Source organism: Amblyomma americanum, chromosome 6 (assembly GCF_052857255.1).
Source record: "Amblyomma americanum isolate KBUSLIRL-KWMA chromosome 6, ASM5285725v1, whole genome shotgun sequence".
NCBI classification, from domain to species: domain Eukaryota; kingdom Metazoa; phylum Arthropoda; class Arachnida; order Ixodida; family Ixodidae; genus Amblyomma; species Amblyomma americanum.
Genome location: NC_135502.1, coordinates 68,704,873 through 68,730,607, shown reverse-complemented (window position 1 = coordinate 68,730,607; position 25,735 = coordinate 68,704,873). Strand labels below are relative to the sequence as shown.

The 25,735-nt window shown below is 44.4% G+C and overlaps 2 protein-coding genes across 4 annotated transcripts in view; one reads left to right on the top strand and one right to left on the bottom strand.

Annotated features, from left to right (window-relative positions):
• Positions 1-8,367, bottom strand: part of meigo (Solute carrier family 35 member B1 homolog meigo) — a 16,967-nt gene extending 8,600 nt beyond the window's left edge. Inside the window, exons 1-5 of one of the 2 annotated variants that reach the window (XM_077627229.1) lie at positions 8,231-8,367; positions 7,508-7,609; positions 7,088-7,185; positions 6,098-6,228; positions 4,385-4,579 (exon numbers count right to left, since the gene is read on the bottom strand). In XM_077627229.1, coding sequence (XP_077483355.1) covers positions 4,385-4,579; positions 6,098-6,228; positions 7,088-7,185; positions 7,508-7,590 — 507 coding nt within the window. In that variant the 5' untranslated portion in view covers positions 7,591-7,609; positions 8,231-8,367. Of the gene's footprint in view, positions 1-4,384; positions 4,580-6,097; positions 6,229-7,087; positions 7,186-7,507; positions 7,860-8,230 lie in introns of those variants that run through there. The other variant, XM_077627228.1, reaches the window with a different exon arrangement.
• LOC144093646 (sarcoplasmic calcium-binding proteins I, III, and IV-like) lies at positions 7,917-25,735 on the top strand. 2 transcript variants are annotated; one of them, XM_077627231.1, is made up of 7 exons: positions 7,917-8,047; positions 16,802-16,903; positions 18,178-18,230; positions 19,815-19,928; positions 21,033-21,165; positions 22,263-22,360; positions 25,358-25,735. In XM_077627231.1, exons 2-7 carry the CDS (start codon positions 16,855-16,857, stop codon positions 25,526-25,528), a joined length of 618 nt encoding a protein of 205 aa, XP_077483357.1. In that variant the 5' UTR covers positions 7,917-8,047; positions 16,802-16,854; the 3' UTR covers positions 25,529-25,735. The 2 variants fall into 2 exon arrangements, with proteins under 2 accessions (XP_077483357.1, XP_077483356.1); XM_077627230.1 differs by lacking the exon at positions 7,917-8,047 and adding an exon at positions 8,450-8,584.

Sequence of the window (25,735 nt, the reverse complement as noted above, 5' to 3'; positions counted from 1 at the left end):
GAAACTTTTACGGAATTAGATATCTCTTTTTTCTCATTTGTTACAATTATTTCATCACATAAATTACTCTTCCCATATGGAGTGCTACCATGCCGGGCGAAAATATTCACTTCAGCACTCAAAATGCATGACAGCCTAGGTGCAGGACGTCTTTAGTATAAGGATGCCAATAAGACCAGTAAATACCTTTGTTCTAGCCCAGAGCTTCTAAGATAAACTTTCCGAACTTAATGTCAGATTAAGCCAATGCCGTGGAAAACAAGAGTTAACAAAGCATGGAGATAATCAATTAGGCAAAAGCATCTTTCTAGAATGCGTAAAAGACATCCGCTAGTTTCTGTGCAGTGCTTTCAGTTGTATTTCTGAGTAGAAATTGTGTTTAATCAGACTCTTAAGAAGTTTTTTTAAAGGTGAAAGAATCGAACGAAACTGGGTTTTACCCGAAAATGAAGGGCCATAACTATACAGACTTTATAAAACACATTGCACAACGTATGCGGTAAGCACTTTGAACTAGTAAGAGATACATCAAAGTAAGAAGAGGGATCAGTCAGGCTGACTGGCTAACAATGACTGAAAAAGAAAAAATCAGGATACAGTATATAGAACAAGGACTCATAAGAAGAAGACAAATAACTGTACTGTCACTTGTCTCCTCCTATGTCCATATTCTAAGTGCTGTATCCTGCCTTTCCTCAATATATAGATCAACCTGCTGAATTCTTTTTAGAACCAAACCGCTACTACTCAAGGTACAACTCCATTTCACCTGGCTTTGTGCGTTTGATCTTGAAGCCCAACCATGGTCAAACCAAGCACACACGCCCAAGACTAACAATATACTATTACTATGTGTCTTCTTGCGCACAGCCATGATATGCCTGTATGGTATGGTCACAGTTGACCAGCAACCACTTGACCGATGACCAGTGGTCACTTGACCTTTGACCGTGACCTTTAGAGGTGACATCATGCGACGATGTAGCAATGACATCACACAATTCTTTGCTATATATACCTCCAGCTTTGCTTTCGCTCGTCTACTACGTTCAGCCGGATTGAACCTCAGCCAATTTTTTTGTGCGTGTGGAAATACGACAACAAAGGAAAATGCTTAATACAGGTGGTGGCCACTCTCAACTGTGCACAGCTCTCCTACTATTCAGTAATCATGCGAGCTACAGCTGAGCAGTTGTTCAGCCTCCTATGATGAAGTGGAGTGGCGAAACAGACACGTGAAGTGCATGCCGATGGCAGCGTCGTATGGCAGGCTTTTCTGCTGACACGACACAATCCCTGCCACTTATCTTTTCAAAGTGCAGACACGTGGACAGTGTGCATCCGAGTTGCGAGCAGATAAGTAGTACGTACTGAGCAGGGGCTTTAAAAGCCGAAAGGCAATACAGAAGAGAGAGTAACTTCAAGCTGGAGTGTTATTTGAACAAAAAGAAAAGAAAACATACAGAGGAAGCAGCAGCAGGGGGCATGAAAACAATACAGCACGTGTAAAAGCAGACAGTCGGAGTTTTAAAATAAAATAGGGTACAACTGGCAGCATACCATTACAATGAGATTTACAATTCTGAGGTTGGCTAAGAGCAGCATCGAAACCTGGTTTTGTGAGGTTAATCAAAATGACTACACAGTTTACCGTGGAATGCATGGTGGCTAGTGCATGCGTGCACGTTTTCAGAAAGACTATTCCGAATAGTTACAGCATTAGGAAAAAAACTGCTCTACATGCCAGAAGTGCAGGCATTAATGAGCATAATGGTGTGCTGTGGTTTAGGCGGAAAGAAGTTTGTTATCAGGGGTGAACGATAAAAAAATAAAAATGGCACAGTCATGAACAAGCGCAGTGGATTGCAACAGTTAAGAGGATGTCAAGGTACTGTTCCTGATATATAGTGACACTAGTATTTTGCATATATGTAGCGATGTGATGAAATGAGTGGTGCGTGCAGTTTTGAGTTGTTTCAAGGTCTAATGCAAGATATGCTTGTGAATGATGCTTGTGAATGATGCACGATGGATGACATGCATTCCTGTTTTAAGGAGACAAACATTATGTATACTAGCATTTTTACTTCAAATGATGTAGATTTTAGACTGGTTCAGATATGAATCAATGCGCATGAAGCGTTAGACTAGATGGTATGAATGTGTGTAGTACATAGTATCGATGACATTATGCTGACTCCCAAGTATTTACAAAATTATGTGATAATCAGAAAGCTTGAATTAATAAAATAAATGTCACAAATTGCATAACTGTAGCAAGAAAATGACATAGATTTATATTTGTTCAGACCAAAAGGCACATGCCGTTCATCACACTACATTGTGATACAGCCTATGTCCTGCTAAAGGGTAGTGGAATTGTCAAGAGCCGAGGATGGGACTGTAAATGATGCAGCCATCTGCAAATAGGCATAAGTTTGATTTTATGTCTAAAAGTAACCTGTATTCCTGTGTTCACTCACTTTGGTTTTGTAGTTACAGCAAGTTACAGCAAATTACTTTCAGAAGACTAAAATTATTTACACCTTAACAACGCAATTGCAAAATGTGCTAGTTGACACACCTCTGTTGTAGACATGCCATATGTTGTTAGAGAGTATAGCATAGCACAATTACACACGTTTAATGCAACACTTTTGAATTGGAGAGTAGCAGCAGTCACATTACAGGCACTGCAATATTTTTCACAATAACACTGAACTAAGCTACTGCTGCTTAATGCTGCAAACAGAGCAAGGACTTCTGCACTACTCTGAAAGTTCTTCCAGTTAATTTTCTAGCAACCCTAGGCCTATTGGTGCACTTCCTATGCTGTGTTTTTGCTGCTTTCTCAAACATGCACAGATGCCCAGATTGCTGTTTATGTGATATGCAAAACCTTTTTTTTTTCATTTTCTCCTGGATGTGCCAAAAGCGTCAACCCATAACATGAACAGGACAATGTTATGAACACAAAATTATTAGCCGTTGCAGAAGAAACAATTTAGCATGGCCTAAACGCACTAATGGCCAGTCTATTTTGAGTAAAATGTACTTGTTTATGCTGCTCCCATTTCACCTGTCTTGTTTGCATTTCATTCGACGCTAAGAGTACATTCACGATATGGGAGCGATGCTAATTTTGTCAAAAACGCAAGGCTCTTAACTTACTCCTTGTAATAAGTAGTGCTACAGATATAGAATAATTGAAATCAATGGGAGAGTTCTCAGAGCACTGTAGGGATGCTTGTGCTGGGAACACTAGGTGGCAGCAGCTTCAGTGCCAAGTTCAGCAGCATGGAGAAAATGAATGCCACACTCTAAAATATTGTGCAAAAACTCCGGGTTGCACAACCTATAATGAGAATATATATTGAAGCTGGCACTGTTGATGAACATGGCAGTGCTGACAGAAGTGGAAGCTACTAGCAATGCAACGACTCAGGCTACTTAGTTGTACATGGCTCCAAGAGCATGCACTGTTCCTGGACAACATTACTTAAAACACGAAGTAAAACATGCTAAAACAGAGATAAACAAAAAGAAGTATGTGCAAACTAACAACAGATTCTTCACTTTTAGCTGTACCACCAGCATGACCTCTCTTATTGCAGTTCAAAATAGGAAAAAGCAGTCATTGCACTTGAAACTTATCAGTGCTTTAAAATGACTGCTGTTACAAACAAATTAGCTCACTGTAGGTCTGCAGGGCATATATGTTCTACCTGCTTCAAATGATGGCAAACAAAAATGGTGCACCTACAGACCATATTTTTGAATGCTACCGAACTATAAAAAAATCCAATGCGTTTTTATATTTCCCTAACGGGCCACCTTGGTGTCGTGTGTGTTTTTACAAGCACGGGTGTATGATTTAATGAGACCCATCTTGGTGGGACAAAATATTTTTGAAAAAGTTTTTAGCTCTTGAGCCTTTCTGATCATTCAACTGCCTCATAACACTTTTTTAAGTAATTTTAAATTCTAATGCAAGCTGCCTTGCAAGTCCAAATGACTCAAGTACGGATACGCACCACATCTAAGGTCCTTTTACAAACTCATTGGTACAACTGTCTGCCCCCTTTTTTCAAAACCAGTAGTCAAAATGGGTTGAAAGTGATGGCATTCAATTCCCGGAGACATACTGAGTGCAATTTTGCCATTTGTATGCATGTGAGACATGCACAGAGCTTGTGCCTTATAAAGGGTTAATGCACACAGGAGTTTTGTTCTGCCTCACTGTGTCTTGACTATAATGTAAAGCTGAGAAAAGTGAAGCGGCTCTTAAGAACATATCACAGTTTTGATTTTTCCAACCCCCATGAGGATAAGTAAGGCACCGATGGTAGCTGCAGCGGCACCACCATAAGGATATGCTACACACCAGCAAGAGCTCTCCTTTTCCCAGGATCCCTTGGGAAGAAGTTTGAGCTGAGGCTTTGCCGTCCTTGTAGATGAAGAGCGCCACTCCCAGCACTACCACAAGAATGGAGAGGTACTTGGACAGGGCATACCGCTTGCCACCGACCAGCACACCGAGAACCATCACAGGAATGGGTTTGCATGATTTGCCGACCACCTGAAAAAAAAAAATCAAGAATAACGTCCACAACAACCATAAGCAGAGCATGAAAAACATTTTGGAGCACATGGGACACACAACCCTTGTTTGTGTGGTTCTATGGCCACCATGAGAGTTGTAGAACAGGCAATCATGAAAAACAAGAAAAGTCGGGCAACTCGGGGTGATCAGGAAGGTGTGACAAAAATGGAGGTGTCAGCTAGTGACTGTTTTTTTGCACCTTAAGCCAGCAAATTCTGTAATTAAGTAATGTTTCATTAACTGTTAAATGCTCGACAAGTCTCTATTGCCAAATAGCAGGAATTATGAAAACAAAGGATTTAACGCAAGATAAGTTACAAATGAATACAATTTCAAGAAATACTCAATAGAAACTTCAAATTCATTTTACATGGAACATCTGATTACAACAAATTCGGACAGAAACTGCATGCACAGCTTTGCTGGATCAGTTTATGACCACACATAACACTTGTGCAGCAACCAACTCTGGTGCAGCAAGCAAGCATCCAGAATTGGCCACTAGTTGTCAAAAAGTTACTTTCAAAATTAAAGTTCTACCAACAGCAGCTACCCGTCGAATCGTATTGCACGGATTACGGATACGCTTTGAACGAAGCTCCTGGGCGGCGCATACCACATCGAGCCATTGACCACTGATTCATCACACAGCATGGCAGCGGCAATGTGGTGAGAAAAATAACATGAAAGCCCTCTTAAGCCTCCTTGCATTGGCCCAACAGGAGCTTGACTCCATATTCCTTCTGAATGGGCAACTCTTTGCCTTTAACAAGGTGAATCTGAGAGAATCACTGGCTACCCTTCTACATACAGTACCATGCATACAGTTCAGCACGTGAACATGGCTGTAAGTTCAAACCTGACTAGATAGTATTGTTCAACTTTTGATCACATTCACAACAGCTTAAAATTTTTAGAACAAATCACTCAAGTGATGCAGCAATCAGGGAACAGTCCAATATGCAATACTTTTCGTAGCAAGAGCCTATCATCAAACACAAACACTTTTCACGTAATGACCATACAGCAGTCCACATGCAATTCTGCGGAATTAACACATGAACATTACAAAACAAAATGATGCTTTCATTCAATGAAACAGGTTCCACTGACAGTACTGTATGACTGTACGAGTGTGAGGTGGCCTTTTTCATTTTGGAATGGGTGCTGCGGGGGAGTGAAATAAGGAGGCCACTAACACACCACAAAATATGTGTGCCTTTTCCCCGGCAACACCCTTGGGAGCACAAATGCACTGACCAAGAATATGCTAGACCGTGCACTTTTCACCCCTGTTCACCCCCACCAAACTCTGCAATCATTCTCTGCATGCCAGGACAAAGCTCCTGATCTTCAGTCAGTACTGTCCTGTGCCAGCTAACTTACTAATCTCATTTGATTACCTGACTCACTACTGCCCACGTCTGTTTGGCCCTCACTTGCTGCACTAAGCATATGCCAGTATAGCAGATGAGCTTCAAGAGTGTTCCTTACCTGCGTGGTGTAGTTGACAAACTGCAAGGAGATTGTGCTAGCAAGCATGGCACCAAGATAAGTGAAGGCTGATATCATGTAGTAGGACCTCCTTGTTGTATCAGCACCTTGCTTCAAAAAGGTTGACAGCACTAGAACAGAGAACAGTGCATCGATTCGAGGCAGGGCAAATAGCAGCAGCTGATTTAGCAAAAGACGTATTCAATCAGAAAATCACAAAATATATTTTCATGCACTGTTTATGTTGGCAGGCAAACGAATTTCAAGCTTTATGTCAGGCATGTTAAACATACAGACTGCAGGAAAGAAGAAACAATATAGTACAGCAAGGTGCAGCAATTTGTTCGTGAAACTGACAATAAAGTCACAGTTGATATTCAATACCACAAATTTGACAAGGATGACTGATCATGCTAGTAGGTGCACAGTCAAAATCACTACAGCACAGAAAACATGGACATGGTTGTAATACTTTTTCCAGACTGCTAGTGCAGAATGACAGAGGCAACAGAAATGAAAGAGACTGGACACAGCGCTAAGTCCAAAAAACCAAAAAAAAACTATGCACCAACTAGACTGCAAAAATGTTCTTGCAAGACGGTTTTGATAAATGAAGCAGTTGGAACTAGTCATCCCATCGTCCGTACGTACATGTTTGGTTTGCTTTATGGGGATCAATGTCCCAAAGCGATTCAGGCTATGAGGGACGTACGATCTTCTATACACTCCCATAATGTCAAATGCTACAAAGTTCACTTACTAACCTTTCAGCCGCTAACTCCAAAAACGAAAATGCTTCTGTGAGACATTCTGCTTGCCTTTTATGATGAGAATCACATATGTAGGAAAGATAACAATGATCGGAAGTAAAACAAAAGTATTGTTAGGCCACTGAGTCTCGATTTTGTATGATTTATTATCCATCAACAATTAACAGATTCACTAGTGCGATAACTTGACAAGCATAAGAAACCAAAACCGCGTACTTACTCAGCTTTGCAAACAAGGCATTCATGATGCATGAAAAGAAAAGCAGCGACTGTGCGTAAACGAACGTCTCTTTCTTCGGCCCATACTTCGTCCTGGTTCTACGAGAAAAAGAACGAAAAGCGATTTAGATATCAGATGAGCAGGCTAATTACACGTGGATGTACGTCAATCAGCTGCACAATGACGTAAACGCGGCTACACAAGCTTCAACTCGCACGCGTACACATATGTCAGCAACGAAATTGAATGGAAACACTCGACGTTAGCGCGTTACATAAACGCACACGAGAGAGCAGTCGTGTGCTTCCATGCTGACATATGCCGGCATTTGTCTCCAATCATCTCCGCAGGTTGGAGCATCACGAGTAACAAGCACGTTTCCGCTGGGCTAGATACAGGTAGACGAAAAAATAGACTTACATTTCTTCGTGTAACACTCCGTAGTAGAAATACGACAAGAAAATGCCTCCAGCATAAAGCAGAAGCCTCACAGGACTCCCCATCGGTGGCAGCGATGAGCCTCTGGAAAAGATGTTCGTTTTCGTCTGCTCGCGAACAACCGTCACTGCTACGTTGGCGCTACCCTCAGTCTCTACTGCCACTACACCAATAGCGCTAGAAGGCACGTTCATCAAAGAGTCAGCTACTCCAGCGCCGCTACAAAAGAACGGGTACTTTCAAAATTAAAATTCTAGCAGCAGCAGCCACCCGTCGAATCGTATTGCACGGATTATGGATACGCTCTGAACGAAGCTGCTGGGCGGGCGCATCGTCGTTACGTAGGCACCGTCCGCCGGCGCCGCCTTTGAAGTTCACAAAGTCCACTACGTGCGCTTGTGCGATTCGTCGATGCCGTACGATAATAGATATATATGCTTAGCAACAACGGTAACGAACTTGCTATCAACTGCTGCGAGCAGAGGAGCTTGTGAGGCTCTGCCGAATGTAAAACGTAAAAAGGTGAGCGTGTAGTTTGCATTCCACATCGCAGGACGCACTCTTTTGACGAGGCGACGTGCTCCGCGTTACAAGAACCGGCGCGTTTTTTGAATGTCCTCGTGTACGAATGCGCGACACGTAGCTACGGCAGAGCGGCTTTCATGTTTTTGCATCAATTAACAACAAAATACGACAATTCAATACCTCGAAAATCGTCCACCGAGACCTTCACGGTCGGAGAAACGGTGTTAGTTTAGCGTAGGCAGTCAACCGAGCAGAAACACGCACTATCGCCGTCGGTTACTGGTTACTGTGTTGCCATTCGTCTCTTGCTGCCACATGACCAAAGTGTCGCGCACCCTCGCCGCCCTCGCAACCTTCAGCAAGAAAGCCGAAGCTGAGTAACACGGGCGGAGAATGTTCGGGGAGGGGCACGGAACCAAAATAAACTCCCCGAAATAAGCGTGCTGTCCGCCTGTGAGGAGCGCACAGTTGCGGGAGGAGCTCATTCAAAGCACTGCTGAAGCGCCGTGCTCTTCCGGCTGGAAAAGTTCTGCTGTAAGCCGTTTCCTGCATCTTTCTTGTCAGAGCTGATCAGAACATTTAGTAGACTTTATGGAAGCCTCTATAATCGCTCCGAAAGTGCCAAGGTGCAGGTACTGAATTCGGCTGACGTGTTTAATTCGCAATTACTCTTTCTTCAAGCATTGTCAGTCTAGTTCAAAACCGCAAACGCGAATGGAAGCACCTTTTTTCTAAGACCTCTTAATCAAATTTGTGCCTGCCTCTTGCATACGTCAATAAGTTCTTGCATAACTGAGCCGACGTTGACCATCCACTCTCGATATGGATACTGAACGTGCATCATATGCATTCTGGTTTTTGTCTAAACGGCATGTGGTTGTTTTTTCTTCCGCTTTTATTAATCTCCCATTGGTGAATAACTACAAATTTAAAAATGACATACGTCATGTATGCCATAACAGGCAGCTCTTTCCCTTCACTTGTGGGCTTTCCTGCTTGCTTACGTAGCTATCGCAGGCGCTTGGAAAGGATTAATATTCGCGTGCTACTCATGTGCGCAGCGGCGTGCTCACTTAGTTTGTTCGAAAGTGTATACTTCACTATTAAGGGCTATCGAGTGGAGGTTACTGATATGCATATGGCATGTCCTAAGTATCCGGCCAGATGTGAAAAGATCGTACGTTTGTAAACCTGCGCAAAACTAAACGTAATATGCAGCGTACCGTTAACCGCGTGTGGCAACAATTAATACGAAAACTCACAGTACGGCATGGCCGCATTCATATGTACGCATGCAGGCCTTAGAAAATCAAAAGAGCTGATCCCCAAGAATATCTATTAGCGTGGTATATCTCTACGAAAAGTTCCTTATTTATGATATGTAATTTTCCCGGCCTGCCCGAAGTCAAATGCTGCTGCTCTCTATTCAGCCCCTGCTCGGCATATAGCACGAAGCGCACGTATATGTTTTCCGCCAGTTTTGTTATCTTACAAAAAAGTTTTTAGCGTGTGAAAACGAGATCTGAGAAGCGTTCCTTGTTCCTATCCACCACTGTGCCGTCTGAGTTAGAACGCGTACCATTGTATGCTGCATGAAACCACACGGTTCTCCGGTGACCGCACGTGATTCATTATGCGTGCGAGTATGAAAATATGCTCAGCTACCTGTAGCAATTTAATTCTCGCCTTCGACTTTTTTTTTTTTAAAGGGGAGGGGGCGTAATGGATGTTGCTCAAACAATGTAAAGAGCTTAGACGTGAGGTATAGGTATGCAAGTCCCGCGGAGGCCGTAGCTTAGAGCAGGCTGGATCCCTTCCCTGTTGCCAGCGGTGAGCCAGCCGCTTTGTGTGTGAGCACCAAGGCGAAGCATCCCGCTGGAGAGTGAGGGCGCTTCGTGTGTGCGTGTATGCCTTTTCGTTAATTCCGTGCAGAGGGAGTAAATGCGGGGAAGCCTGTATAGCGAGCGATCCACGCCAACGCAGACGAATTCTGGATCCCGACCGCCTTGTGGGTGGAATCTTCAGTCGCAAAGATTCTTAAGCTAATTCTCCCAAAGACGACAAAGAAGTGAATTACTGAGTCGCAGACTTTGAGACCTTGCGAAGCAGCAAAGTGATTCGTGCTACTGTATTTGGATGCCTCATATCGCTTTCCTGTGACTGGGTCAAGCAGCCTGAAAGCTTGAAACTAGTGCACAGAACTAGAGGCGCAAGCAGCGCTGATGGAAGCGTGCCAGGGGCCACATCAGAGCTGGTGTGAGTGTAAGGCGCGGCTGGTTGAACTTCCCGTGTCGACGAGGCGCTGAAATAAACGGCTGAGAGATCGCCGCCCCGCTGCGGCGAGAGTATTTCTGGAAGAAGCCGTCGATATGAGCCCTTGCGATGGGAATGCACGATGTTCTCCCAACCTGCGTTCTGGAGCGATATAGCCGCATGAGCGACACATTTCTTGGTGGCAAAGAGCGTGGCCGCCACCGGCGGCGTAGTGCACCGCAACAGGAATCTCAGATTTGATCAGCTGCTCAATGAACGCATGCATCACCCAGCTAGGTGCGCCGGGAACAGTGATGATAAGGTTGCCCTATATGTACACTGTAAACATAAATTACTCTATAAGGGAGTAAAAAAAAGGAGTAAACTGTTCTCTAGTTCTCTTCCTTTTAAGCACGCTGTACACTCTAAACGCGAGTGTGCCTATATGGGAGTAAAAGGGGACTGAGTTGCCCTCTAGCACGCACCCTTTTATACAAGGGAGTGCGCTAGCGGACAGCTTACTCCCCTTTTTACTCCTTTCTGTTTCGAGTGAATGGGTACATTTCAATCGCTAAATACACAGAGCACTTACTGTTGGCAACGGAGGCTTATTTCCACTTGAATGCATAGAAGCTCGATGCAGTTTGCAATGGATGAAGTTTTTTTAAATGCGGCGGCCGAGGTCTTGAGGTTAGTAATTATAGGAGATCGAAACCTCGGTTAAAATCTAATTTTTAGTGATGGAACTCTTCCCCCGGGCTTGGGCAACGCCCCCTAGCTGCCCTTATTACTACTTATGAAAGACGAAGAATGCTATTATTGTTAATTTCCAACCCACTGACAAGGCAAACACTATTGGAAGTTCATGTTTTTCTATTGTGAGTATATGCGATGCATACCTTGACGTCTCGGGGGGGGGGGGGGGGGGGGGAGGGGGGGAGAGAGAATTAGCAGAAGATATTAACAGCGGCGTGATCATTGTTAGTGTACGCTGTAAGCAAGTATACGAATCATTCCACGTTGCATTTTAACATCTGCGCTGAGGGCGCCCCGAAAAAGGCCACAGGAAAGAATGCATTTGAAGAAAACTGCATGCAACTCAAACTTCGAGTACAAAGAGACTTGACTGTTATTAGAACACGAAGACGAGATCATATTTTCAGTGAGGAGTCGGAGATAAAAATGTACGTATCTTCTGTATATGGGTCCTAAGACACTTTTCGATCATGACATTAATTAAGCTAAACCGCCCCTTCTTTATACCACCTGCTGTTTAACAGCTGAGCAATTTTTTTTCGCTATTCCCTCCGCTTTTTAAAATACCTACTCTTACTTTCTGATTGTTATCATATGCCATATCGACTGATAGCAAGTCACTGTGGATATATGAGATATTCGCAGGGTTACATTAGCGTCACGAGCAGCGCGCGCCAACTGGAGCTGAACGGCAGTAAGCGGCACGAGAGAAAAGCCTTAGAAGCACTGATTGGCAATTTTTGATCGCTGATAAAAAAAAAGAAAGTTTCAATGGGTGATTCCACAAGCGATGGCCCTTTATACTGAACATAATTTTTGAACTTCGATAAAAGGTAATTGGGGCCTTTGAAAGTATCGCGAGGAGAAAAATACAAATTTTTGGTGGTGGCAGTTCCTGCATCTCCAGAAATTCGCGTCATGGCGACGGAACTTCTCCGCGAAGACATGAGCGAATGCACGTCATCAAGTGCACGCTGCGTTGACGGAGCAGCTGCGCAAGCCCTCCGCTGGCGCTACAGGTCAAAGGCTTCACACATCATCATCATCATCAGCCTGAATACACCCACTGCAGGGCACAGACCTCTCCCATGTCCCTCCTATTAACCGTGTCTTTTGCTAGCCGCGGCCACCGTATCCCCGCAAACCTCTTAATCTCATCCGCCCACCTAACCTTCTGCCAACCCCTGCTACGCTTACCTTCTCTTGGAATCCATTCCGTTACCCTTAAGGACCAGCGGTTATCTTCGCATTACATGCCCTGCCCAAGCCCATTGCTTCCTCTTGATTTCGACTAGGATGTCATTAACCCGTGTTTGTTCCCTCACCCACTCTGCCCGCTTCCGGTCTCTTAGCGTTACGCCTGTCATTTTTCTTTCCATGGCTCGCTGCGTTGTCCTTTTCGTTAGCCTCCTCGTTTCTGCTTCGTAGGTGAGTACCGGTAAGATACAGCTGTTGTACACTTTTCGCTTGAGGGATATTGGTAAACTGCCATTCATGATCTGAGAGCACCTGCCATATGCGCTCCACCCCATTCTTATCCTTCTAGTTATTTCCCTCTCATGATCCGAATCAGATGTCATTACCTGCCCCAAGTAGACGTATTCCTTTACCACTTGCAGCACCGCGCTGCCAATTGTGAACTGCTGTTCCTTTGCTAGACTGTTGAACATTACTTTGGTTTTCTGCATGTTAATTTTTCATTTTGCATGTTAATGCTTCACACATACCTCGGGATTTTGAAGTAGCGCTTTCGTCCTAAAACATTTTGGTGCCATATACGCAACCTACAGAAGACAAACTAGAGGTTCAGCGCCCCGACCACCCTCTGGTCGAAAATTTGATATACTGCACACACTCGACTATATTGGCCGCGCCTTTTTTTTTCGCGTTTCTGCGTGGTGTGGCGCTTACACGAAATCATTTTTCAGTTTCATTTTCAACTATAATCAGGGGCAACTACTTTATTGCAATAGTCTGACGCTCTATCTGGCGCCTAGACGCAGACGCTTTTGAGGTGATTCCTCGCTATCGCTGCCGCCTCTGCTCGAGTCCGGCTCTTCACCACCTTCACAAATGAACTCAACTTCGGTACCAACCATTGCATTAGCAATTCATAGCCTTTAAAAATTTTATCAGCGATGTTCGGGAACACCGTACGCCGCGACTTCAAAATCCACGAAAAGACGAACTAATGAAGTGATGCTCTTTGCCGTCGAGTCGGCGTAACTTTGTATAGTCGGCCGCCATTAAGACAGGCGTCTGAAATCTGCTTTAAATGACACATAGCTGCACAACTGTGCGTGCTGGAAGATAATAGCAATGACAGCAGCAGACAGCTGTCTTCATCTGGCAAGGAAAGTTATACATCTTTTTAAACGGAGTTGCTCTTTACAGATTTTTTCTTTCTTCCAACTTCTCGGCTCCGAAATTTGGGCGCGCGGCCCATACACGAGCGCGGCTAATAATCGAGTGCATACGGTACTCCGGCGGTGACCTCGTCCTTGGAACGCGTGGCCGCAAATTTTTTCCGAAAAGTCTCATTACTAGCAAAGTTACACCCGTCGCAATCAAGCGATTTCAGCACGCTTTTCTCTGTTGTCTCTCTCGATTGTGCGAGCGACAACCGACAAGTCTTCGCAAGGAATATTTCTCTTTTTAAGGGGGTGGCGCGGAGCGTGTCAGCTCATGTACCCACTTTGCTACATTGTTTTATATTTTTTTTTGCTTTTTGCTTCTGAACGTATTTCTTGCGCTTGTCGATATGAGCCTGCCGGCTCGAGACAGCACTTCGTGGTGAATCGCGGTATACGCGAAACATGAATGCGCGGCTGCAGCTGCCTGCCGAGACTGTGCCCCTTTTAGAACACTGCACTGTACCTGAGCGCTCGCTTGCGCGGTAATGTGTGTAGATAAATGAACGAGGTTGTAGAGGATACGACGAGGAAGCAACGCGACGTACCGGCGCCGCGGTATGTCGGTCACGCACGAGATGCCTCGCAGATCCGCACCGCTAGTCGGTCACAATTGAGACGTCCCGCACCTCCACATCAAACGTCTAGCCTAGGGTGCGTCGATGTATCGCTGCCTCGTTGCGTTGGTAGGACGGCGACATATATCCATTGTCCAATCGGCCGGGAGACGCCTTTTTATAATCGCAAGGGGACTGCCTAATCCCACAATGGAGAGAAAGCTTCTAAAATTTAATCTGAAATATTACTTCGATGTCTGGAAGCTTTTTAGGGCGCTCTCACGTCTCAAAGACGCGAACATGCTGGTTTCCGCAAATATATTTTGACGTGGTTAAATTAGTTCATGCTCCAAAATGGCGGAGATGATTCGAAGTCTAGCCGCGCTTACAGCTCTATCTCGTTGCCTCCGCGCTCACCTTTGGGGTGCGTTTCTTTTGTCAGGGAATAAAAACAGTCTGCTCTGAATCTCCAGGCTGAGAACACGTGTCCCAATTTAATATCTTGGCCGAACGAAGTGCTCGTTACAAGGTGAAGGCAGTACCCATGCCGCAAGGAGACAAATTAACTGACAGGGGCAAGGAAATAGTTTTTTTTCTCCCTTTTTCACCAGAACCAACGGCGCAGCGAAGAAGGGCGAGATCCACTAGGAGACGAGGCGTCGTCCATCATTCGCCTGTGAATCAGAATGATGGCCGAACGAAATGCAGTCTTCTATGCTGTCACGACGAAGCCTTGGGTGCCAGCGGAGTGGGCGCGGAGGTTAATTGGCTTTGTCGAAAGATAGCGCGAACGGGCTTTGACTTGAATTTGCGCCACCTGTCAGGGCACGCATGGCTCAAATATTTTGCAGGGGCGGTCACAACGCCCCTACCTACGCACCAGAGCCTTGCTTGTTTGGAATGTCCAAACCTGGTTAGGGGCCCTTCAACTGCCAAGTTCTGTGAAAGTGCATCATTACTGTATGAGAACTGGAAAAAATGTCTTGAGCAGTACTTGAAATAGATGCTTAGACTTGTGCTACTCTATAGAATCTTTTTTTTTTTTGCCTCGCAGTAGTTAATTGGTGCCTGTCTATTATTGGATGGCTTAATCTTTTTGTGGTGCCGGGTTAACTGAGGTTTTATTTTAGTCTACGCTATATAGGTGTGGTTACGAGGAATACAGAGATGGGTCAGCTGCGTAGCAGCTTGAGAGACGACGCCGTGTAACGAAAGTCTTCGTCGGCTCCATGTTTACCTGGAGCTTCTTGAAACATTAGTGATTAAATACTACGAATACCAAATTGAGCGCCGTGCCTTCAACATTTATAAGCAGCTTTGTCTTGACCGTTTCATGAAAATAACTGGAGCTATAGCTATGCTGAGCGAAATTGAATTGTCATTCAACTGACTTGCAGTCAGTTGATTTCAAGTCAGTTGAATCTCCGTTGACTCATGTACGTATATCTTCTGACATTGTAATGACGCAACTCAATAAGATTTGAGTCTCAATCGGAGCTTTTGTAGACTTCACAAGAACTCAATAACCAGTCAATTGGAACTCAATATGCATTTTGGTAAGGCTTGCTTATCACTCGCTTGAACAAAGTGTTTCCAGATATATCTTCGAGGGACGAAGGGACGAACGGCTTCATTTCGGTCGCATATTAAGCGCGCAGGACGTCCATAGCTTGCCACACCAAAGATAGTCACGGGGCGACTTTGCGCACGTTTGTCACTTACCTTTCGTGGCCAGACGGACAGGCTTTTCCTCTCAGGTCGCCGAACTTGGCTGCAGTATATCATGTGTGAAAATCCATCAACAAAACTAACTGATGTGCACGGCTGCATGCCGTTCCAGACAGACTTAGCAGCCCCTGACAACACGATGACGTTTCCCAACTCCGCCTTTCAGCGTGCCCTCGCCAACGATGTCGGCAAATTGAGTCTTGGCAGTTTACACAGGAGTGCCGAGAACTCAAAATGGAGCAGCACCCGGTCTCATTAATGCAGTGCAAGTCGCAGACACGCTGGCTCGCGGCCACTATAGCTTTGTCTTACCGCTGTGTCAGGCTATTTCCGTGGCATATGCGAGCCGTATTGCAGACTTTGCCCCTTCCTCGGGGCCAGGAGTCTTAAATTCATCCTTAAGCAGTCGCGGAGAATCTTTGGATGCATTTAACCGCTGGAACGTCAAAATACAAAGGACGAAGGAAAGGGGGCGGGAGAACTAGCAAGTTGTAGCTGTGCGTATGCGGTATACTCAGCATGCGAATTCTGCATTGCTGCGTGGTGATGCTAGCCATGGATGGGGCTAAGGTAGGTCTTTAGTCCACGTATTTAACTTTAAACTGGTATAACTGATCATACTGTACGGCCGTGTGTGAGGGAACGAAACTCAACAAGGGATCGCTGCGAAAATAATGATGCGGATGACACGCCCACTGACTGATGTACATGAGCCATGTGCTTCCACAGAATCACACAGTACCGCTGCGAGCTGCTCCAAATACCTCTTTAACTATTTGCCGCCCTTAGAACTTGATCAAAACACCTGGAGTGCACGTCATAACGTGCACGGCAACGTACATGTTTACACACGCAAAAAGGCTATACGTACCAGCTCAGATGAGCTCGAAAAACGAGAGAAACAGATGAGGGAGCAGCTGGGCTGAGTGCCCCCTTTTTTTTTCACGTTACCGTATACCACTGCACGTACAGTAGGGTGTACCATGTGCACGAAGAGATCATGATTAAGAGTATTCAGGTTGCATTGTCTTCCTTTTTGCTTTCAGATACCATTTAACGAGGTTTGGTGCGATTGATACTTGGCTTACCTGGACCAACCATGTCCGGTTTCAGGCACAGACACTTGTACACGTTCCATAACTTTTGGGGTAAGTGTCATAACACATGAGGGAGACCTGCACGTTGCGGTCCATAATGTGGGCAAAGCTCAATATCAATTATGTTCAGCAGTGGTCTACAAATGGAACCATATACCATGCAAAAGGGTGCGATGGGAACAAAATGCATGAATACCTTAGTGTTAATAAGCTAGTCGGAATAATGGCCGCAGTAATCTCTTACCGACTGAAGATATGTGAGCGGTGGTTTCCGAAAAAACACCCATGCCGACCGGTGGGTGTCTTTTTCCGGCAACCACCAGTCGCATATCTTGTCAGAATTTTCAGTTCAAATATTTCATGAACGCTGTATTTTCTTTTTATTACATAATCACAAGGTAAAAATGTTTAACTCCCTAAGAGGCGGCCTCTGCATGATCTGTATATGGGTTAATTTCATCTGCACGCAAACAACTCATAGCTGGCTCTTTTATATATATGTGCGAATAGAGATGGGCGGGGCAGGCGGGGGGAGATCATGCAGTGTCCTGCACTGAAAACTAAACATTTTGACAGATTTGCCTGTCTGGTTGGGTTTGAAGACTTATAATAAACTGCAATCTCCAACCAAAAATTATAACTTTAACCCAACGTTTCGAAGCCCACTCGGCTCCTTCATCAGGGGTGACTGAGGGCAGTAGCTAGCGTCAAAGTCCCCATTCAGCACCTCCCTGCAGTGAGCCAGTGTGACTAACAGCCTAAACCCCCCTCCCCTTCCCCCTCGCCTTTCGCGACACAGCTGTCGTTCTTTTCACCCCCCTCCCCCCTCCCCTCCATACTTAAAAGACTCTAGCTACTGCCCTCAGTCACCCCTGATGAAGGAGCCGAGTGGGCTTCGAAACGTTGGGTTAAAGTTAAAATTTTTGGTTGGAGATTGAAGCTTATTATAAGTGTCCTGCACGAACAGATAAATCTGAAACAATCAAAAAGTAAATTCAAATAGAGCACTCAGCCATCAATGAATATTAAATGCGGCAAAATATGTCGGAGAGGAACCATAACGTGAGTGGAGAGGCGGGGCGTTAATTCTGACCTTTCTCTATACTTTACGCGTTGATTTTTGAAAAAATAAAATTATAACCTATCATTTTTTTATAATAAATGGTCTTATGCTATAAAACCGATCGACCAAGCTTCGACAATAGATATGCCGCGTATGGAAACAGACTTATACCCGCACCTGGAAACTTGAACACGTGTGTGTGCGGTAACAATGCAAATCACGTCCTACCAGTCGCCATATATTGCACACCTCTGTATTTCAGATTGCAACAAGGACGGCATACTCACCTGGGACGATTTCAACATTATAGCAGAGGTATATTTTGTGCACTCCCTTTTCCTTTGCAAACAAATGCTTCGCAAGAGAAATGTTCATGTTATTTTCGGTGTTGGTCAAGAGAAAAAAAAAAACATTTGCGCCACCATGTAGTAGAACTTTTACAGACACATGGACAGCGAGCCAGAAGGTTCTACCACCGAGTATACCGCACGCGCGTAGCGGATGTGGCTCAGTGGTTAGGGCGCTTGGCTGCTGATCCGGAGTTACCGGGTTCGAACCCGACCGCGGCGGCTGCGTTTTTATGGAGGAGAAACGCTAAGGCGCCCGTGTGCTGTGCGATGTAAGTGCACGTTATAAATATCCCGTTGGTCGAAATTATTCTGGATCCCTCCGCTACGGCACCTTTCTCTTCCTTTCTTCTTTCATTCCCACCTTTATCCCTTCCCTTACGACGACCAGTGCCCCTGGTCCAAGAGGGAGCGCTTGTTAACCTATAATGAAATCACCGTCCATTATCGAAATGATCGACTCAAATACCCACCCCCGCACAAATCCCTGACCAAAGCAGAGCAGGTTTTCTGGCGGCAACTTCTAACGGGTGCATTCCCATATCTTTATATCTACTCCCTGACGTATCCTGCGGAATACAATTCCCACTGCACACTCTGCAATCATTCTAAAGCAAATCTCAATCGCATCCTATTCGAGTGCCCAGAGGACCCACCACCTCTGAGCATCCAAATCTCAAACCAAAGTCAGTGGGAGACTGCGTAGCTCAGCCCTCACCCGGAGGCACAACTCCGGATGGTGGGTTGGGCCCTGGATGTCGCCAAGAGGCATATGGTCTTCAAGCCACCTAGCGCTGTCGTGAGGGCACACACACCTGTTTGAGCCTCATCCCTAACCACCATCCTCTTTGTCATATGACGAATAAAAGTTCATTCCTCCTCCTCCCTTACGGCGCGGTCAAGCGAAAGGCGAAAAACATTCAAGACGAGGGTCGCACGTGCGCGGAACTGTGCACGTCCTACAAAACGAGATAAGCAAAGCGTCAGTGGCTGGAAAAATTACACTTTCCCTGCATAAATATGGTGCACACTGCGTATAGGTGCCCCTTGCCTGAGAAAAGAAACATATATTAGCACTCTTTCTTTTAAGAGCGTTAGCTCTCGCTCATCACGTTTCTCGATTTCTTGGGGTCTGCTACCACCTCCCTTCAATGTAAAATTTTCCAAGTCCTAGGAATTCAAGATGGCGACCCTCATAGTAAACGATATAGCAGCCCAAATGGTGACTGATTGATGACATCATTATTATATCGCATTGGTGATTGATTGGTGACGTCACTGATATATCCAATTGGTGATTGATTGGCGACATCACTTATACATCCAAGATGTCAAATTCATATTTCCATTGGTGTATCTCACTTATTCTCATTCATGTAAATTCTAGTAAACCAAACAGCTAACGCTCGTTACTTCAACGTCTTCCAGACGGTGGCGGCATCTTTTATGCATTACCATTCAATCCTACACACGTAAGACTGAATGGCAATACAAAAAAAAAGAACTTTTACTGCTCCATATTTCGACTAAACTTTCGTGTCCTGCCTTACAGAACTATACCAAGCTGCAACGCCACGGAAAACTTGAGAAGGAGGTCTTTGAGAGGTGGAAGATGATCCTCGAGCGATGGTGGAACGAGCTCACGGAACACGCAGATTTTAACAAGGTGCGCCACGTTCTTTATACGTGCACCCGCAGTTTTGTTGGAACCCGGCCATGCCAAACAATATACATGCATGGCTATAGCAGCTGGCATACACACAGAGATTCACAGGGACACCTATAATTACGAGTTGGAAATGCTGTTGATGCATTTTCCTGAGGGGTCGATCGTCACTTCAGGTCCTCGGAATTACGTGACACTAGTTATAAAATTACACAGATTAGTCTGGTAGTGCTGCGCAATTTTCGTCATCGGCACTCACCGCCTATGTACACTGTTTCACATAACGGTCCGGCCTTTTCTAAGCTCGGTTGCCCGAAATGTGGCTTTTCCGCAATACCTTCAGCGTTGCAGGAAAGAACGCTCGCGGATAATTTCTCAGATATCTTTGCAGTCGCGACAGGGCGATTGAGTTTTGCTCCTGCTTCAAGACCGATTTGAACATCACACTGAATGGCGCCGAGCTGTTTTATCATATGTGGAATCGTTCAGCGTGCACTGCTATCGTGAATTTGAGGAAGAAAAGTGGCATCTTCTATAATGCAGCCCATGCGTTTTGTTCAATTTTGCAGTGGCCGCACGCCACACTCTACTATATAAGCAGGCCCGATATCCCAAGAAGCGGGTGGAAGCCGCCGTCTTCTCGACAGGGCTAGAATCGTCGCGGACAAGTATTGATGGGGTGTTGCTCGAACCGTCTGTCCGCGCGCGCCGCTTCGCCAAGGTCACGAGAAAAGGAGGACTGGGGCCGTGAGCTGGGAGGCGCTCGCTACCGCTTTCGAGTCCGCTGGAGAAAATTCTCTCTCTTCCTCCGGTGGACACGCCGGAAACGCCCGGCGTTATCCATAGCGGCCTTACAGTTCCAGCAGTTCAGCCTTAATGTAACACCTTATCATGTATAAATAAAAAAAAAAATGTCGATTTCTGGTATGAACTAGGCGACCCCCAGCAATAAGACTTCGATTATGATGTGAACCTGTGCATCTCTTTCAGAACCTTAGTTTAAGTTGTGTGGGAAGTCCTGTGTATGCTAGCATATCTGTAAGCATGACGGTTCTTTATATGGAAAGTTGTATCGATATGGTTGGTGTAATATTACCATCGCAGGACCGCATCGTGGAATTTGACGAGTGGCTCAAATTCTTCACCAACCTTGGAAAGAGCACCAAAGGCGTCAAGGACTTGCCAGACTTTTTGCAAAAATACCTACACCTGTTCTTCCTCATCATGGATTCAAACAGTAAGGACTCTTTATGCAGACTCTGACATTTGATGGCACAGCAATAATAAACACATAGAACAGCGCCTTTCAGCATAGAAGGTAATTGTGCAAAGCTTTGTGAATCATGCAGCAAATCTTTAAGCTGCTATAATAGATATTCCAAAAGTAGGCTGCATGCTTACCAATCAATACCAAGAATGGTGGTGATCGGCACAATTCTCAACCATCTATGATGGCCATCATTCCTTATGTACACAAGCTGTCTAATCGCGTCAGGAAACGTGCAGGACAGGCTGGTATTCGCATTGTGCTTTCTGCGCCGAATAGGCTCAGCACTTTGTGCCGGCGTGTGAACAGGGACAGTTCAAGGCCTCCGTCTTGTGACATTGATCATGAGCAACGCTTCACGGACTGCCAGTGCAGTGTTATGTACGAAGTGCCATTGTCCTGTGGAAAAACGTATGTCGGACAGACTGGTCGGTGTTTGAATAAAAGAATGAGTGAACACGCTATACCACTACAGTCCGGAACGGGCAGCAATATAGCCCTTCATTGCAAGGATTGTGAATACAGTAGAGGAAATGTGCACCGTTGTTGACCAGCACATGTGTAACAAAAAAATACAACTATCAGAAAGCAAGGGAGGTGTTTGAGGCGATGGTTATCAAGCTTAGGGGTCAGAGCTGTGTCAGCAAACCATCTGTTAGACTGCTTGAAAAGGAAATTGATTATTTGTCTCCGTAATGGCGTGGAAGTAGGCGTACACTGTGTCATGTATTTTCCGGGTCTCATTTTATCTTGCCTTACCAATCAAACAGCTCAATAAGCACTGTTACAGCAGACAAAACACACCGTTTCAGAGCTGTATGGATATAGTATATCCCCTGGCACGACTGTGTTGGACGCATCCTTCCCGATTCCTGTAGCACAAGTTGCTGAAGTGACACCATGCAAGTGCGGTAGTTTCTTTGGTGAAGGGCATATCTGAAGTAAGTAGTCTGATTTGGTTCACCTGGAAGCCCTATGACACACTGCACATTCGTATTGGACCTAGTCAGCCCAGCTGTTCATTGTTAACAAAAGAATGCATACTGAATTTTATTTTGTGTTTCCAGAGGATGGCTTAGTGTGTGTGAAGGATTATAAAAAGTACCTGAAAACTCACAACCTCGACATAAGCAAAGCAGATGAATGTTTCAAGGAGATGCTCAATGTAAGTATTGCAATCTGGTACCTACTCAGTACTCTCATTTGTATTTTTGATCGCTATGTCACTGCTGCTTCATAACAGAGCTACTTAACTATGGATATGCACAAGACACATCTTCCTAACTGCTTTGGCCTAGTCAGTCACTGAAGCCATCATATCAGCAAATTATGTCAGTACAGAACACGCATATGCAGCACATGTTACAATGTAGCCTACACTGGGCATGTTTCATGATTCAGTTTAGAAGCCCATTTAATTTTATTTAGCAATATTGCTCACTACAATTTTTTCTAAAAGCCTTTAAATCCAATTCTTTACGCAGGGTGCTTATATGCGATCTATGTGACTAAACTTAATGCTGAGGAAAGTGAAGAATAGAAGTGAAAAAAAAAAAAAATGCCAGCTGCGTGTTCACCTCAGAATGCCACTAACGATCTCAGCATGGTCAGATAGTAACGATGGCAAGTCACAGTGTTTACTGTGCATTCCACAAGTCATACAGCACAGAATGTGCCAGACATTGTGTGGTGGTATGCATCAGTTCTTCAGCGATTTTGATGCATAATGTTTCACCTAGTATGGAGTTAAACCTCTTTATAACAAGTTGAATGGGTGCCGAAATCTCCGTGTTACAACCATTTGACTGCACTGCGATCGTCGTATACCAAAGAGCTGTATTCACAATGGGTATATTGACGCTGAATGACCATTAGTGCGATGGAGTACAATAGAACCCCTCTATAGTAAAGTAGCTCAGACCAGTAAAAATCTTTACTATATCAAGGTCTTTACTACATCAGTTGATGGGGATGGCATGCTTCCGACTATGCTCTCTGGCTGCTTACTGAGCTAAGCGCGAAGTGTTAGTTTATAAAAGAAACACTGAGATATACCTTACAGCCTGCTCTTATGTGATAATCATTTATTTTAAGCTACCACATGTTTTCACGTTTTGCACTTCGTTTACGTTTTGTGGAAGTACCGCATTTACACCAACACAACACGGCTACAAAAACAAAGTAAGTGATGTCATGTGAAAACCAAAGCTTTGCATGATCACCGCGTCGTCTTCCGCGGCCTCAGCGTCATTTAAGAGGCAGTAGCTAAGAAACGCATGCGACATAGTCAAGCGTGGCAAAACCTCCAATGCCGTGCCGCCGCATCTCAGCTTCTTGCTGCCCCTACCCCGTGTTTCGCGCTGCCGTGCTACGAACGCACGCCCTTTAATTCCCTTTTTTACACTTCACTGCACTTTTACCGGCTTTCTGAGCGACCCGCGCCGCTTCCTTCCTACGTTCATAGTCACCTTAACTTTTTCCGTGCGCGCCGCGCGCTTTGCTCAAAAAGTTGGCTTCCCCTCCCGGCTGTCCAGCTTGGTGGTGAAGCCACCTCACAAAGCGCCGCCTTATCGTACTATTTGCCCCGCAATCCTAGACTCAGCGCAGGCCGCGATGTCATCACGGTGCCGCGGCCAGACGCTCTTTACTATAGCCGTTTCTTCGAAAAAATATACAGTCGTCTATAGAAGGCGAAATGGGACCACAGCTTCACTTATTATATCCGAGTTTTTACTATAACCGAGTTTACTATAGCGGGGTTCTACTGTATCACTGACCCTTGCACAGAGCACTGCATGCGTCACTTCAAGTGAGCAGTGACTAAACTTGCCATTTTGAAATTGAAGCTGCCACGTGAAACAGCAACTTATTTTGAACTCTTATTTATTTATTCATTCAATACACCGGGAAAGCATTACTAAACGACTTTTTATACACATTGGCTTTACATTTCAAAAATAATTTGCTATATTTTTCTTGAATTACTTCATAATAGACCTTCTTGTTGTGAAGAGATTTAATGCGGTATGCAGCTTTCAACACCACCTTTCTTATTTTTAATTAATTTTGGTGAAGCTTTTTCTAACTCTTATTTATTTATTCATTCAATACACCGGGAAAGCATTACTAAACGACTTTTTATACACATTGGCTTTACATTTCAAAAATAATTTGCTATATTTTTCTTGAATTACTTCATAATAGACCTTCTTGTTGTGAAGAGATTTAATGCGGTATGCAGCTTTCAACACCACCTTTCTTATTTTTAATTAATTTTGGTGAAGCTTTTTCTGTGTACATTCGTAATGCTATCAAACAAGTGCACAATATTTCACCATTATATCTGAAGAAGTTTTTCTCCATATATAACGAATATTTTCTCTTCTACACCTTGTGAAACACCTGCAGACTAGACTAACTACGGTAGAAGACTGGTTTAACACACACTGCATTTCTTAGTGAATGCTACGCGCGATCACATTCTTAATTCTTTTTCCATGAGACAAATTTCTCTATTCATTTTTTACAAAGCAGGTGGCATAGGCCTGTCTAATCTGTAAACATGTCACACCAAATATCTACAGTTCAATAAAATGGAAAAGCGAGAATGTCATCGCATGGAGCGGAGTTCTGTGAGTGCAATGAAACAATAAGGATCAAGATAGACAAAACGGCCATGAAGAATTCTGGTGTACAAAGTGAGCATCTAGATGGAAAACTGGAAAGGAGCAAAAGATTTTTCGAGCATTTCCCCCAATATGCAATACCACAGCGGTGCATAAAAAATCTTTTTGGAGTACTTCCCAATGGAATTCAACTATGAAATGTCAGGACAGCATAGAAAATGAGGCATACGAGTGGATAAAATGATTAAAAAAAATTTTCTTTTGGCCATTTATTGTGATTTGAGTGCCATCCCCCCCTTAACCATCTTGATAAGAAAAAATTCCTGCATCAGTTATTGCAGATGTGATCTACACACTAAAAATGCTGTCACATTGCAGCACTCACATTTGAAGCATGCTTTGCAACTAAGCAAACAAATACCTTCAGAGTTTACATAGCAGAATTTATCATAAAGCTATAGTTTTCATGAAGGGTCCATTTGTACTGCTTAATTTTCAGTATTCTATAAACTTTGTACTTACCTTGCTTGAAACAGGAAGAAGACTCTGCAAATGGTGATGCCATGACATCGGATCGCTTCACAGCCACAGTCTATGATTGCTGGGTGTCACAAGACAACAACTGCAAGGGTAGATATATATGCGGGCCCTACGATTCGAGTACGATGGAAGAACTTGAGAAGAAAAACAAGAAGCGACCAGTCTGAGTTCTGCCGCAGCAAATTTTCTTTGCTTTTGTACAAGATTTGCCTTGCATGTCTACCGCCATTTCTGCTATCACATGTACAACAAAAACAGATGTGTGGAGAGTGACTGTACTTTATCACGCCAGGCTCACTTTCTTTTTCAGTGGCACACTTTACAGACTTTACATGCTTGCAAAAGTAAATGAATAAACATATGTTTCATACAGA

Coding starts and splice junctions, on each gene's coding strand:
- LOC144093646 (XM_077627231.1), top strand. CDS start 16,855: ATGTCCGGTTTCAGGCACAGACACTTGTACACGTTCCATAACTTTTGG. Junction 18,231..19,814: donor ATTTCAACATTATAGCAGAG/GTATATTTTGTG, acceptor CCTGCCTTACAG/AACTATACCAAGCTGCAACG. Junction 19,929..21,032: donor AACACGCAGATTTTAACAAG/GTGCGCCACGTT, acceptor TTACCATCGCAG/GACCGCATCGTGGAATTTGA.